This window comes from Mustela nigripes, chromosome 4, assembly GCF_022355385.1.
Source record: "Mustela nigripes isolate SB6536 chromosome 4, MUSNIG.SB6536, whole genome shotgun sequence".
Lineage (NCBI taxonomy): Eukaryota > Metazoa > Chordata > Mammalia > Carnivora > Mustelidae > Mustela > Mustela nigripes.
The window spans coordinates 125,378,079-125,395,258 of NC_081560.1; the positions used below are offsets into that span (position 1 = coordinate 125,378,079).

The window sequence follows — 17,180 nt, forward strand, 5'->3', positions numbered from 1 at the left end:
TATTAGAATAAGGGGTGTATTATCTGAGCTAAATTGTATTTCACATATAAGAATCTACATTTCACACACAGACTAAAGTTAAATAGTTTCAGTGGAACTCCTTTATTGATCTTCTCTTTTCCTCTATTTTACAGTTAACACTGGAATGGAAAGAAATAGAGTATCTCCATCTCTACTCTCTATCTCTACTGACTGCCCAGTCTTGGTCAGCAGCAAAGATACTTATAAATCAAAAGTTACACACCAATCTTGAAAACATGTAGAAAAAAAAAAGTTTAATGGAAAGGAAAGCTGGGTGACATGAGTAGGGCAGATTAACAGGCAAACAGGCAAAAGCTGGGGAGTCTGGCTGGCTCCGTCAGTGGGAGCATGTGACTGACCCTTAATCTCACAGTTTAAGCTCTACGTTGGGCGTGGAGCCCACTTAAAAACAAAACCAAAAACCAAGCAAAAGCAAGTTCTAGCCCTTCCTAGATCATATTTCACCATATGAGTTGCTCATTTTGTGTGAACTTAAATCTGGAGCAAACAAATAATATCTTTAGCAAAACACCTTTCCTATTAAGTCAATTCAAGATGTAAGAGGTTACTATTATCATATTATAAAGAAAAAAAAGATAAGAGTCTAATCTTTAAATAATGTGCTCAATAAATACCAAAAGAGAAGAATCATTTCTCCAATTAACTAGGAATCAGTGATTAAGAAAAAGTACTTCCCTTCAAAAGTATTTCTTTGTCAAAAAAAAAAAAAAAAAAAGTATTTCTTTGTCAAAACTTTAAGTTGTTGCCAAAAATACAGTGGAACATCTGAAAATTAAATCATTTAAAATCTTGAATTCTATGATTTAAAGAAATTTCAGATAAATTTCTATACACTATATTTTAATTACTTTTGGCTAATAAATATAATAAATCCCTATAATTACATCTTGGTTTCAGAATCAATACAAAACTGGAAAATTAAACAAGAATGTATATAATAGTCAATCCATAAGGACACTATTTTAAAAAACCCAGTAAGTCCTAAAGCAGGTTACTTCTCTTAAATCTAACACTTTAAGAAAATATACACCTCACCTACCTATATACATTGTTTCAGTCACCTTACATAAACTCCTGTCTCACAATACACATTACTTCTCAATTTTTTTACTTTCCCTTGTTGCCAGTTCAAAGGATATCTCTTGCTTTTCAGAAGTTTGTGTAACACCACTTTACTTTCACGAAAGAACTACATTAGTATCTGTTTTTACTAACCAAAAGAGGCCAAAGAGGATTTTCATTTCTATAAAGAAAGGCAAAAAGTGAAAATAGTGTTCAGCCTTTGTTTGGAGGTAACTGTTATAGAGGCAACATGAACCCCCAGCAGCAAGAGCAGCACCACCAACTCCTTCACAGGGAACTGCAGTCAGCATTCCAGGATCAGGATGCCATACCTTTGAACTGTGAGTATCTGTGCTTTACTTGATGAATTTTGTGCATCCATTAGCAAGATGGAGCCTAAGGTATCAGAAGAACCTGAGGGGTTATTTCTTGAGTGTGGGAAAACTCAAAACTTTTCCATATAAGTTAACGGTAACTGAGTTTTCACTTGAGGCCATATCAGATCACAAAAAGTTTCATAGGAGCACTCTACTTTCAGAGAGCGTGGAAAAATTGTACCATCTTTTCTAAAGTCACTCTATAACGCTCCTTTCTTGACTCCCTTGCTCTTACAGGCTCTACTCTGTTTCTACCTGTTTTGTAACACATATCTCAATAAATCTTGTTATTAAATCAATCAGTCTTTTTTTTTCAAGTTTATTTTTCATTTTTTAAGTTATCTCTACACCAACATGGGGCTCGAACTCACAATCCTGAAACAAGAGTTATGTGTACCACCAACTGAGCCAGCCAAGCACCTGAAAATTAATTTTTTTTAAAGCTTTCTTTTTTAAATTAAATTTTAGTTAGTTAACATAGAATGCAATATTGGTTTCTGGAGTAGAATTCAGTGATTCATCACTTATATACAATACCCACTGCTTATCTCATCAAGTGCCCTCCTTTAATACCCATCACCCATCTAGCCCACCCCCCACCTACCTCCCTCCATCAATCCTATTCGTTCACTACCATTAAGAATCTCTTATGGTTTCCCTCTCTCCTTCATTTTGTTTCCCCCTTCACATATGTTCATCTGTGTTCTTTCTTAAATTTCACATGAATGAGATCATATGGTATTTGTCTTTCTCTGACTTACTTTACTTAGCATACTACATCCTAGCTCCAGCCATGTCATTGCAAATGGCAAGATTTCATTTTTCTTCAGTCTTATCATCCACATCATCTTGGGATCAATGAAATATAGTATAATTACTGAAAGTCATTAAAAGTAAATAATTCCTAGGGGCACTTGGGTGGCTCAGTTGTTAAGTGTCCAACTCTTGATTTTGGTTCAGGTCATGATCTCAGGGTCGTGAGACTGAGCCCTGTGTCAGACTTTGTGCTGGGAGTGGAGCCTGCTTAAGATTCTCTCTCTCTGAAAGGGGAACCCTCCTACACTGTTGGTGGGAATGCAAGCTGGTGCAACTACTCTGGAAAACAGCATGGAGGTTCCTCAAAAAGTTGAAAATAGAGCTACCCTATGATCCAGCAATTGCATTACTGGGTATTTACCCTAAAGATACAAATGTAGTGATCCGAAGGGGCATGTGCACTTGAATGTTTATAGCAGCAATGTCCACAATAGCCAAACTATGGAAAGAACCCAGATGTCCATCAACAGATGAATGGATAAAGAAGATGTGGTGTGTGTGTGTGTGTGTGTGTGTGTGTGTACACACACATACATACATACATACACAATGGAATACTATGCAGCCATCAAAAAATGAAATCTTGCCATTTGTGATGACGTGGATGGAACTAGAGGGTATTATGCTGAGCGAAATAAGTCAATTGGAGAAAGACAACTATCATATGATCTCCCTGATATGAGGAAGTGGAGATGCAACGTAGGGGGTTTGGGGGGTAGGAAAATAAATGAAACAAGATGGGATTGGGAGGGAGACAAACCATAAGAGACTCTTAATGTCACAAAACAAACTGAGGGTGGCTGGGGGGTGGGGGGCAGGGAGAGGGTGGTGGGGTTATGGACACTGGGGAGGGTATGTGCTATGGTGAGTGCTGTGAAGTGTGTAAACCTGGTGATTCACAGACCTGTACCCCTGGGGTTAATAATACATTATATATTAATTAAAAAAAAATTCTCTCTCCCCCCTGCTCACACCCACTCTCTTAAATAAACAAATGAATAAATAAATAAAATCTAAACAAACAAATATAAAAAAAGAGAGATCCTAAACCAGCATAGAAAACTGGCAAGTTACTCTGCCTGCAAAACCTCTTCTACTACTACCTGAACAGAAAAGTATTTAAATATATTTTTGAATATTTGATATATTTGGTAAATTACAGTCTAGTCAGTGATAAGAAGGGATTTTTTTGTTTGTTTAAAGGCATGACTTTCCTGGAGGGAAATTTTTAAACATTAGAGTATAAATTGCACGTATCTCTATGATAATTGTTTTCATTTTCTCGAATATATGCCCAGAAGTAGAATTGCTGCATCATGTGGTAGTTCTATTTTCTAATTTTTTGAGAGACCTCCATACGGTTTTCCATAGTAGCTATACCTAATTTACATTCCTCGCATTCAAACTATTCAAAGTGTTAGTGGCTTGATGCTGGGATGCTGAGTTTAATTCCCAAAGGAGTGTTAATTCCCTTTCTTCCATATTCTGGGCAATTCTTGTTATCTCTTGTCTTTCTGATGTTTGCCATTCTCACAGGTGTGAGGTAATTGTCGTTGTGGTCTTGATTTGTGTTTCCCTGAGATTAGTGATGTTGAGAACGTTTTGATGTTCCTGTTGGCTATTTGGATGTTTTCCTTGGAAAAATCTCTATGTCGTTCCTCTACCCATTTTTTTAATTAGATTTTTTAATCTATTAAATTGTGATTCAAAGGAACTGTCAAGAAAGTGAAAGTGAGAAAATATTTGCAAATCATATCTCATCAGGTATTTGTATAAAACTCGTTAATAAAAAGACAACTATCCCAATTTAAAAACAGCCAAAGGATAGGAATAGACATTTCTCCAAAGAATATATACAAATGGTCAATAAACACATGAAAAGATGCTTAACATAATTGTCATTAGGGAAATGTAAATCAAAACCATATTGAGATACCACTTCACACCCATCGGGATGTCGATTGTATTAAATTATATGAGTACTTTATATATTTTAGACACTAACCCCATATCAAATATATGATTTGCAAATTTTTTTTTGGAACCACACTGTCTATTAATGTAGCCTTGGAAGAAGCTTTGAAGAAACTGTGACAGCTCTAATTTTATTCTTTCTTGTTTCAAGATTGTTTTGACTAATTCTGGGTCCTCCTTAAATTTACACTTGAATTTTAGGATTAAGTTGTAATTGTCAGTTGCTAAAAAAAAAATGCCAGTTTGGATTTTGGTGAGGATCATACTGGATCAATTTGTCTTCCTGTTATTTTTGTTCTCATAACTTCCTTTATACAGTAGTAAACATACTGTTTAATTAGGATGACAATGGTTAAACAAAAAAGAAGATAGTAACAAGTGTTGGGCAAGGATGTGAAGAAATTGGAACTTTCACAACATCACTGGTAGGTATGTAAAATGGTGCAGGAACTTTGGAAAAACACTTTGGCAGTTTCTTAACAAGTTAAACTTAACCACAGGACCTACCAATTTCAAACTCAGAAATCTATCAAAAGAAATAAAAATATGTACATGTAAAAAAGTTTTATACTCATACTCATAATAGCATTAATAATAGACATAACATGGAAATAACCCAATGTCTATCAATAAATGAGTGGATACAGGATGCCTGGGTTGCTCAGTCAGGTAAGCATTGCCTTCATTATGATCCTGAGGGTCCTGGAATCAAGTTCAGCATCGGGTTCCTTGCTCAGCAAGGAGTGTTTCTCCCTCTGCCTGCTGCTCCCCCTGCTTGTGTGCTCTCTCTCTCTGATAAATAAATGAATAGTATCTTTAAAAAAATTAAATGAATGGATAAAGAAAATGTGGACACTGAAATATTATTTCACTATGGACACTGAAATATTATTTAGCAATAAAAAGGAACATAATACCAATCTATGCCACAACATGGATGAACTTTTAAAAACATTAGGTGAAAGAATCCAGTCACAAAAGACCACCTATTAGGGGTGCCTAGCTGGCTCAGTGGGTTAAGGCCTCTGCCTTCAGTTCAGGTCATGATCTCAGTGTCCTGGGATCGAGCCCCGCATTGGGCTCTCTGCTCAGCAAGGAACCTGCTTCCTCCTCTTTCTCCGCCTGCCTCTCTGCCTACTTATGATCTCTGTCTGTCAAATAAATAAATAAAATCTTAAAAAAAAAAAGAAGACCACCTATTATATTGTACAATTCTATTCATATGAAATGTCCAGAAGAAGCAAATATATAGGGATAGAAAGTAGATTACGGTTGCCTAAGGCTAGGGGGAATTAAAAGACTGGAAGAAAAAGAGGGGCAACTGCTAGTTATTATATTTCTTTTGAGGGTGATGAAAATACTCTGAAGTTGAATGTGTTGATGGTTGCCCAACTCCATAAATATACTAAAACCAATGAATCATATCATATATTTAAATAAGTGAATTGAAGGATATATAAATTGTATCTCAAAAAGTTGTTATTAAAAAAAATACAAACAGAAGAACTACTTGTCTGGGGAAACAACATATCCCAAGAATGCTAAATCTTTTGATAGATTTCTGAGTTTGTGAGTCTTATTTATCCTGTATACGTACCCTAATGGTAATGGAAATCCACTGAAGAATTTTTAAATAGGGTAATGTCCTAATTAGGTATGTCTTTTGCAATATTTGATGAACAGACTGGAAGAGAGCAAAACTGAACTTGAGAGATCGGTTAAGAGTAGAGTCTGGAAAGGGATAATGTGACTCAAGAGACATTGGAAATTAAGATCAATAGAACTGATGAATGGTTCTGAGATGTGATAGTACTACAAGTTTTCTGCTTTGTAAAACTGTATGTATGGTGATGCCATTTACTGGGATAGGGAATAATAGAGATGTTACTATTGTTGTGGTTGTTAGTTTGCAAGAGGGATGTGTGTCAGTTTTTAATGTAGTCATTCTAGATGTCTTTACATTATCCAAGTAAATGTCGGATTAGGAGAGCAAAGATAAACCAGAGGTAGAAGATACACCTTGGGTTTAACCAGTGTAAGTAAAAATGAACCATTTAAGAACAAAAGACACTGCTCAGGAAGAAACAGAAAGAAAAACGAGGGAGTAAAATGGAACTGAGCAGAATACATCAACATTTAAAGAGTAAACAGAAAAAAATGAGCTGGTAAATAAGACACGTGGTCTTAGGAAAGTGCTCTTAGGAAACAGCCAAGAGAGGGTATCATGAACACGAAGAGGGAAAGTTTCAAGGATAACTTAGATAGCACTGAAAGTTGCTTTTCAAAGTAAAGTGAATAATGAAAAAATGTCATTTGGACCTACTTAACAATGAAGATTGTTAAGGTCTTTAGGGACCTTAGAAAGGAGCAAATCTGGAGGGATGATCAAACAGAAGCCAGACTAGAATAAGTTTAATATTGAGTGGAGGGGTGCCTGGGTGGCTTGTCCTGTAAGTGTCTGACTCTTGATTTTGGCTCAGGTCATGATCTCTGGGTCATGAGATCAAGGCCTGCATCAGGCTCCATGCTTATTTCTTGTTTGTTTTAACATTATTCCATTACCTTTGTTTTTTTCTTTACCATATAACCATATTTAATTATAGTATTCTAAAATGAAATAACTGTATATTTTTGGGTTTTATTTATAACCAGAATACCAAATTTAACTGTGCTATTATTACCATCACACTAACAATACATCTATAACACTTCTGTATTATAGTTTAAAAATCAAAAGGAACACCTATACATATATCATCTTACATGATGAGTTTCAAAACTACCCACTATACTTATATAGGTAAACAATCATTTATCATATATCCAAATTTTGCCTCCACACATCTAGAAAGCATACCATGTATTTAGAGAATTTTATTCCACATTACTTCTTAACTGTGGCATACTGTTTGCAAAGATGGCTTCAACAATCCTTCCCAACCTTGTGTGCACTACCATTTATATTGTGACCTCTCCATTCCCATTATCAGAATTGAAGTCTATTTCTTTTCCTTATCAATATGGGCTGGCCCTGTGATATTCTTTGTCCTACAGATGTCACATCAAATGACTTCCTAATGTAAATTTCAAGAGACTTTATAGCTCTCACTCTTCCCTTCTTGGAATATGAAGAAGCTCCAGCAAGCTTGCTGGAACACGAGAGATCACAGGGAAAAAGGCCCAGCCAACAGTATGATCTCCTAGACATGAGATTGAGGTCATTTTAGACCTAGCTGAGTCATGAAATGAACACAGCCATATGAGGAATACAGCCATATGAGGGACCCTAACTGAGATCAGCAAACTGTCTACCTGAGCCCAACTCAAACTTTCAACCTACAGAATCATGAGCAAATAAAACAACTGTTTTAAAATACAGTCTCTAGAAATAACCCAATTTTAAATTTTCTTTTTCTATTTTAAAAATAGAAAAAAATAAAAATATAAACTTTAACACTTTTCTCATGGAAAAATCACGAGTAATATCACTTTTACTTATCACATTATTTTGCACCTAAACTTAAGCTTCTTTAAAACAAAATTATCAGAGTCAGAGTCTTATGGTTCAGCCATTCATTCATTTATTAATTACATATTATGTGTCAGAATAACTCCAGACACCCACCATCTATTAGTGAACAAAGGAGATTAAAATCTCTACCTGCATTGGGGAGATATGAATAACCCAAATCCAAAATATATTATCTTCTAATATGTAAGTATTCTAATAACATCTATATTTTCCAAGGGAAGAACATGTAAAGAGAAATGTTACCAATAATCACTCTTACCCTCATGCCAAGCACCAAGAACCCAATCTCTTCCATTAATGGGTACTTGCTGACCTGTTGCTTAATCTTCTCAGATGAGGCAAAAGGATCATAACTCTTTCGCCCTATCTTTACATCCATTATACAGGGCTTATTAAATTTATGGGTCACATCTTCCAGTTTTAAGTATAAATCTGTTATTAAAGAAAAACCTTAATTAGTAATAGGAAAACACATTACTACCCAAATAACTTCCACAGGAAAACAAAATGAGAAAATCTTAAAACTGAGAAAAAGGTTAAAATAAAACCAGAGTCAACAATTATTATTATTCCAACTGAAAGAAGAAGAAAAAACTGACCAACAAATTTATAACAAGTATAAATATCACAGAGAAACTCTTGCAGGAAGTGATTAAATTAATATTCAATCATAAGCAAAAGGATGAAATAGATATAAAGTTCCTAAGGACATTAAAATGAGATTATTTCAAAAGCTTTTTCAAAATGCATTCCCCTTTTGAATACATTTTATGTCATCTGTGCTTCAGCAGATCTCTTAGTATTTTAATAATTCCTAAAAATTTTCATTTAAAATTAATAGTAGGAATAAATCTTTCCCACAGAATACACAACAGAAGCATAGTTTAAGAAAGTAAATCTATCTAGGGGCGACTGGTTGGCTCAGTCGTTTAACTGTCTGCCTTTGGCTCAGGTCATGATCTCAGGGTCTTGGGATGGAGCCCCACAGCGGGCTCCAAGCTCAGCAGGAAGCCTGCTTCTCCCTCTCCCACTCCCCCTGCTTGTGTCCCTCTCGCTGTGTCTGTCTCTGTCAAATAAATAAATAAAATCATTAAAAAGAAGGTAAATCTATCTACATTATGGTCACTGCCAAATACACATTCTAGTATTACTAGTCTCAAAAGAAAAATAAGTATCTTGCTTTTCAGAATATAAGCATTCATCAAAAAGTTCATCTGTAAACTACTTTGGCATCCTGCATACATCTTCCCACAGAAGACTACTATAAATGGAGATTCAAGTAAAAAATTATAAGTTCTAGTTACTAAAGACTGTAACTGAACTAATTACAGCTTAGCTTGAAAGTAAAGTCTAGGTACAAAGGGAAGGAAGGAAAGAAATTCTTTACTTGATGAAAGCATCTTCCCAAAGTTCTGAGATCATAACTTTCAGTTATGAATAAGTGAAGCATTTCTCCTAAAAACTTTTTCTCAAAAACAGAAAAGATTTTATCTACTTTTTACTAAAGTAGCAAAGTTAGAGAAGATATGTATTTTTTATGAATAAAAGGCGACTAGAGAAAAAAGACTTGTCCTATTTTCCTTTACCTTGACCCACACCAAGCATAGTTATTAAATTACAACAAAGAAGGCTGTATTGAACCAAAAATGAGAACAATCCTCATAGAGCTTGTGAAAGTTTTAAGCCACTCAGATTCAAGGGGCATAAATCTTTTCCTTGAAAGGATAAGAAACAGGGGCGCCTGGGTGGCTCAGTGGGTTAAAGCCTCTGCCTTCCGCTCAGGTCATGATCTCAGGGTTCTGGGATAGGGCCTTGCATTGGGTTCTCTGCTCAGCAGGGAGCCTGCTCCCCCCTCCTTCTCTCTGCCTGCCTTTCTGCCTTCTTGTGGTCTCTGTCTGTCAAATAAATAATAAAATAAAATCTTAAAAAAAAAAAAAAGGATAGGAAATAAAGAGGTAAGTTTTATCCCTTAGTAAAAGGAAGATGGGGGCAAGGTCATGATTTTGTAGAACCAGGTGAAGTCAAGCCCAAAAATGACAAAAAACTATAGTCCAAGAAACTAGCACTGGCACAGAGGAAGAAGTAGGACACATTTTAAAAAAGGACTCTCAAAAACAGACATGTTCAGTAAGAGAAAACAAAAGGTCTGGACACAGACACAGGACTGTTGACAATGAAAAGTAAGGGCACTGTGGGAATATTCTGATCAAGAAATTGGAACCCACCCAAGATTCTGTGCTTTCAAAGATAACCACAGGATGGGATGAGATGATGGGGAAGAAAGCAGCACAGAACCGTGCCTTTGTATTCTCTCCTCTCATCTCCAGCTACCTTGAGTGAAAGTAAAGGAAACATAGCCATCCTTTTGCTACAGTTATATAAAAATTTCAGTAACAAGGTTTATATTTCAAATATCAGAAAAAACTAATTAGAACCCAATACAGTAAATCCCTGACATACACAAGTGTATCATTACTTTCTGTAACTCAAAGAGACCTCAAAAGTCTTAAGGAGAGTATAAAGATAGTATGTGAACTTAGCTAACTATCATAGCATCTTTTTCTCAGTGTAGGATTATTATTTTCTACTTGCCAATTTGGTAGTGATTAAAAACAAACAATAAACTGTTTCTTGTAATAATTAGAGATGACAGAAGCAAGAGTAGATTACAAACCAGAATATAAAATCTCTATTTCCTCTTCCTGTCTTGGGAAGGAGGAAAATACAAATGCAAATCCCATGTATAGTAGGAATACAATAAATGTTTGCTGAATGAATAAATGTTTGCTTTTCTCATTCCTACTGCCCAGTGGGACTTTGGATTTGGCCTTACTACCACTGTAATAACTGAGTCATTCCTTCAGTAAACAGGCCTGAGCATCTTGGGTTTTATTTGACATATATTTCAACTAGCCAAATGTGTTTTTCTTTACTTTACTTTCAGGTTCTTGATATGGGATATATGACTCAAATTACCAAACAACTGCTAAAATATTATTAACCTTGTTAATAACTCTTTTTTTAAAAATTAATTTTTTATAAACATATAATGTATTATTAGCCCCAGGGGAAGTTAATAATTCTTAAATTAAAACCTGCTGAGTTGGCTTAGTGTTTTTCTTTTAGTTCCCTGGCCTTGATTCTTTTTTTTTTTGTAAGTGAAACTCAGAATTTGAGATTGTAATTTCTATCCTTCCCTTAGTTGTAAAAATAAACATCAAAACCTGCTTCAGAGATGCAGGTTTTTTTTTTTTTTAAGGCTATAATGTCATATATCTAGCAGCTTGCCACAAGTACTTTTGAATGAAATAGATAAATAGGAAAATGGGACATGATCTGAGCACTGACACCTTTACAGATTTTTTTTTTAAACAGGTTATCACTAGAGTAAAGTCTGAATATTAATTCTTTCTGCAAAATGCGATTAGCAAATTATTTCACTAGCATACAGCTTAATTCAAAATAAGTCAATCTTGAGATTTAGTAACTTAAATGCTCAAAGGCATTTTACTACAGGGGAGTTTCACTTGTAAAGCAATGTCACAGACTGGATAACAAAGGATGCTTTTTCAGCCAGGCCCCTCTGGCTATAGAATGAAGTAGTATTTTTTAATTTTCAGGTAAACAGAAAATATGTTCTAAAACTCATCCAGGGTTTTAGCCACCTTGGGTGGCTCAGTCGGTTAAGCGTCTGCCTTTGGCTCAGGTCATGATCTCAGCATCCTGGGACTGAGCCCTGCATCCAGCTCCCTGCTCAGCAAGGAGCCTGCTTCTCCCTCTCCTGCTCCCCCTAATTGTGCTGTCTCTCTCTCTCTCTCTCTCTCTCTGTCAAATAAATTTAAAAAAAAAATCTTAAAAAAAAAAATGAAACTCATCCAAAAAATCGGATGGACTAAGAATAAGTACTATCTGGATTATTTTTAAGTTCATTCTGACCAAGGTCAAGGAAATAAATGAAAATACTTTCATACAATGTTTGGAAAATAATTATGATTATTTAATATGATGTAACTTGCAAGATATGATTTTGAATGAAGAGAGGTGATTTTTACACATACATGTGTATAACTGTATGTTGTATACATTATAAAGACTGATAGAATAATAACTAGATTTACTTTTTTAAATTCTGAAAACCTCTATTTAAGACAACAGATACTGATACAACCAGTCTCCCAGAGGTCAAAGGACTGGCATTTATGAAACTCAGATCTAAGGAGATATTCTGTAATAATTGTATAATAAATAAAAGGCCATCTACTTTTCAGAAATACATGGAACTCATTATAAGAGATCACAATGACTAGAAATACAGTTAAGTTTAAGAGGCTATGGCTATAAGAGATAAATCCATTATTTATCTACAAATTCATGGAAGCATACACAGAATTTCTATAATTCATTAATTTTTTGAGGCAAAGATCATGAAAATAACTACCAGGTATTCAGAAATACAGCACTTCATGCTGTTATAAGCAGATTACTAAGTAAAATTTCTCAATGGCTTTACCAATGACATGTTTAGCATGCTCAAAATATTATATACTTCATGCTGTTGACGACAGTGTAAGATTACCCAAGGTTACTATGGCTGAAGGAAGCTTCCTATTTTAAATATATTTTCTAATTAAATATGTATAATTAAATATAATTACCTTTAATATAAATTAAATGTAAAACATTGCTTTGTAATAACTTATGCATAAAAAGTTCCTATAGCAAATTTTCTACTGCTGTAATATATTCCTGACACCCTAAGAAAGGGGCAGAAAATTCCCAGTATCAAAGAGAAAAAAGTAGAAACATTTGAAATAGTGTAGAAAAACTGAAAGACCTACATATAACTAAAGAGTAAAGATAATTAATTTCTTTAAAGGAAGGACTAGGGAGAGGGCATTCAGGGAGTTGAAGGAAGAGTTATTTAGATGCTCTTATACTAAATATTACTGATTGTATAAATTATGAGAATATGGGTTCCAAGTTTCATCAAATTCTTCCCCACCATCTCCAGAAAGTCCAGTAGGTATTAATTACTATCTTCATTTCTGAACCTCTCAAAAAAGGAGAAAAGGCCAGATGAGGAGCCCCCGCCCAACCAGGAAGCCATATGGAAAAACAGAGAAGACCTTTTGCTTCTGCTTTCAACTGCAATCATTGGTCATTTCTAAAGGCAAGATAATCTGAAAGTAGAAAGAATCACAGGCAGAGACCTTGAGCTTCCAAATTTGACCTAAGTGTATAGGAGCTTATTTCAGTGCATGCTTCCTAAAATTTGACTAGTAGCTAGATCCAGACACCTAACAATTAATCAAGCTGGAAAGTACATTTAAAAACTCTCAATTTGCTCAAACCCACTAAAGATATACTTTTCTATCTCCCTAGATAACTATCAATAAAATCTTTTTGATGGTATATATCCTAGGCATCATATGTTTATATAGATAAGGATGAGATTTAATATATGTAACTCAAAATCTTCAAAGATAATTTATAAATGTTTTAACTTAAAAAAAAATCTATTGGTCATGTTCTAAAATTAGCTAATGGTGATGATTTTATAGCTCTATGAATATACTAAGAACTACCGAATTGTATACTTTAAATGAGTGGGTTTTATGATACATAAATTATATCTTAATAAAGCTATCATAAAAAATCAAAAGGAACAAACCTTATTGGTCAGCATGATCTTACACTTCACTTAAGTTACAATAATTTGCTAAGCAAATTTGCAGTACTTTCTACATTTTACTACTCTGGGCTGTAAGAACTACATCAAGTTTATAAAACTACCATTAGCACCTGAAAAATAATAAATAATTTATAAAACTACCATAAGCACCCACCTGGTGGGTGGATTGGGAGGCCAGTTATTCCTACGTAAAATACAGTAATGCAAACCACAGTGTTCTAAAATTTAAGAAAATATTTGGTTTCATGATATAAATATTTATATTTGTTTCATTATCAAAAGGATAACAGAAAAATGATCCCATGGATTCTCTAAAAAAAGCTAAACACCTGCACAGTGCAAGAATTTTTGTGTAACTTCCTCCAGAGCAAAAAAATTGAAAAACAATAGGAAATCTACCAAGGCAACTATTCAATTACTAAACCACTCTATATACAGTTTGATTCCTGTCCTTTCCACCCTTTTATTTACATTTTCTCCTCTCATTTTCCTCACCTCATTTTCTTATCCCAGTAGCACCAACTTCTCCGTAAGAGAAATTCAAATAAGAATATTAGAATTTTCAAAGCATTCTTACATAACATGCAACTCCTCAAATCTATGTGGTATTATTTTCAATTTATAAAAGAAAAAGTAGAGCTCAAAAGGGTTAATGAGTTGGGGTGCCTGTGTGGCTTAGTCATTAAGTGTCTGCCTTTGGCTCAGGTCATGATCTCAGGGTCCTGGGATGGAGCCCTACATCGGGAGTCATGCTCAGCCTGGAGCCTTCTTCTCACTCTTCCAGTCCCCTATCCCCTATCTTGTGTTCCCTCTCTCGCTGTGTCTCTCTCTGTCAAATAAATAAATAAAATCTTAAAAAAAAAAAAAAAAGGTTCATGATTACCAACTTCGCAAAATTTCGAAAAAATCAAGGTAAAACCAAGTCTTTTGGGGTGCCTGGGTGGCTGAGTGGTTTAGCCTCTGCTTTTGGCTCGGGTCATGATCCCAGAGTCCTGGGACGGAGCCCCACTTCCGGCTCTCTGCTTGGCAGGGAGCCTGCTTCCTCCTCTCTCTGCCTGCCTCTGCCTGCTTGTGATCTCTATCTGTCAAATAAATAAATAAAATCTTTAAAAAACAAAACCCAAGTCTTTGGACTTCAAACTACTCTTTCTATTTTAGTATAGATGTCTATTTAGTACTGAAGACCAAGAAGATTGTTAATTGCTAGTAAGTCCTTTATATTTAAATCATATGCTAGTAATTCCAAGCTATAAAATGTTATTTTTAATTAAAATATTTCTTCTTACCCAGATTCTTTCTATATACTCTACTTTTCAAAATAATGATGCTGTTTGCTCAGTTATTCTACGCCTTCCTAACAACGTTTTTAAAAATGAGTATTTACTTATCTGGATGTTGAATACAGTACCATCCTCAGCGACCTCTGTTAATCTTTCAGTCACTTTAACGACAAGTAATGATTCGCTCAAAATTAAACAGCAACCAGTGGCAAAGTTTAATGGAATCCAATTATTTTATGTTACAACGGAAACCTCTATGAAGTAAGATGATCATAAAGATTTGTGAAGTAACTTAAGTAATATGGTGATCTCAATCAGGATATACTGTATATTTGGGACAAAAAGACAAAGAAAGAAGGGAAAAGAGAAAGGAAAGAAATAAAGGGAAAAAAGAAAAAAGGAAGACAAAAGCTAAACTCACTCATTTTTTTTTTTCATATTACTGAAATACAGAAGAATCCTAAATACCCGGGGAATCATAGATTTACTATTACCTAACTGAGAATACCAGGAAGATACCATGATTCCCTACAAATGACACTTCCTTACCTAGTAAATAAGTAGAAGAAAAGAAGAAAAACAAAGCTGATGAACAAGCCCAAGCTGGAGCTCTTTCTCTCCCTCTTCTCAAAATGCAGCTACATCCCAAAAAAAGTGTAGCTTTTTTTTTAACAAGCATATCACTAAACTCTAACATTAATCTGCATAATCAAAACACTGGGAGTTGAGACTATTAATTTGCATTTTAACAAGCCTCTGGGTTTTTCTCAAACTCACTCAAGTTTGAAACTCTTCACTTATTCATGAATGATTCTTCAATCATTAAGCAGTCATGCTATTTGTTTAATTCTGCTCTGTCAAAGGCTTCGAAAAGGCAAATACTTCAAGTATTCATTAAGAAAGAGATGTGACCTTACATAGATCATTTTGTCTTCTAACCACGAAACTTAGCAGTATTTTTTTTTTTTTAAGACTGTGATTTTTTTTAAAGAGAGGAAGAGGGGAGGAGCAGAGGGAGAAGGAGAGAGAGAATCTTAAGCAGGTTCCACACCCAGCATGGAGCTCAATCTCCCAACCCTGAGATCATGACCCGAAATCAAGAGTCAGATTGACTGAGACACCCAGACGCCCCTAGAAGATTGCAATTTAAAGCCTAGAACGAGACAGAGGAAGTTATGTAAACAAAATATTTTTCTTGGTTTTCCTACTCAAAATGAAAAAAGAAATTGCCCAATAAATAAGGAAAAAAGAACATTTATAAATTTACACAGTATTAAGTACATAGATTTTGTTATTCAATTATAAGAAATTGATCATTAATTTTTTTTTTAAAGACATTTATTTTAGAGAGAAAGAATGTGCACATGTGAGTGGAGGGTGGTGGGAAGGGGCAGAAGAAGAGGGAGGGAGGGAGGGATAGAAGCAGACTCCCTGCTGACCACAGAGCCATCAGGGGGCCAGATGTCATGACTCCGATCATGACCTAAGCTTACATCAAGAGTTGGACACTCAACCAACTAAGCCACCTAGGTTTCCCATTGGTCATTAACGCTATACACCATTTAAGAAACTGGGTATGAAAAACAAAAGCAGGGACACCTGGGTGGCTCAGTCAGTTAAGTGTCTACCTTTAGCTCAGCTCATGATCCCAGATCCTGAGATGGAGACCCACATTGGGCTCCCTGCTCAACAGAGAATCTGCTTCTTCCTCTCCCACTGCCCACCCCACAACTGCTCACGCTTGCTCTCTCACTTTCTCTCTCTTTCAAATAAATAAATAAAATCCTAAAAAAAGAAAGAAAGAAGTACGATTCCCTTAATGAAGTGAAGAAAAGACTAGAAAGAAAACCACATATATTCTGTCTGTATAAAACTAGGCTTAAATTTATATAAAGGCATTTAAAAAGACACTCTCAGGTCATGATCTCAGGCTCCTAGGATCAAGTCCCACATCAGACTCCCCTGCTTAGTGGGGAGTCTGCTTCTCCCTCTGCCCCCAGCTCCCCATGCTTATATACTCTCTCTCTCGAAAACAAAAAAAATCTTTAAAAATAATTTTAAAAATCAAAATAAAAAGTCATTGTCATGAATTAATAGTAAAGAACAGATTTTTAAGAAAAGATTACCATTCGGTGCAGTGGGAGGTGACCAGATGCCGTAATATTTTGGCAAATATTTTCGTAGCTCTAAAAGAATACCATCAGTACAGTCAGCAGCATAAACCTGAAACAGAGAGAAATATAACATTTGCATGGCAGTTTCTTATAATGCTTTATAATTGCCCTACACATTTCTCAAATAAAATGATACTGGTGAATCATAATCTCGTATTGAGTTTCAATTGGAAATACATTTGGAAGCAAAAAAAAGATTACTTTGTGTCTCCAACAAAAAAGTATGATTGT

The 17,180-nt window shown here is 35.0% G+C and overlaps 1 protein-coding gene across 3 annotated transcripts in view; it reads right to left on the reverse strand.

The window, feature by feature from the left end:
- IPMK (inositol polyphosphate multikinase) overlaps nt 1-17,180 on the reverse strand; it is a 48,433-nt gene that overhangs the window by 10,769 nt on the left and 20,484 nt on the right. For 2 of the 3 annotated variants that reach the window (XM_059397438.1, XM_059397437.1), the window contains exons 5-6: nt 16,902-16,998; nt 8,063-8,235 (exon numbers count right to left, since the gene is read on the reverse strand). In XM_059397438.1, the coding sequence (XP_059253421.1) occupies nt 8,063-8,235; nt 16,902-16,998 (270 nt within the window). The remainder of the gene's footprint in view (nt 1-8,062; nt 8,236-16,901; nt 16,999-17,180) is intronic. The other variant, XM_059397439.1, reaches the window with a different exon arrangement.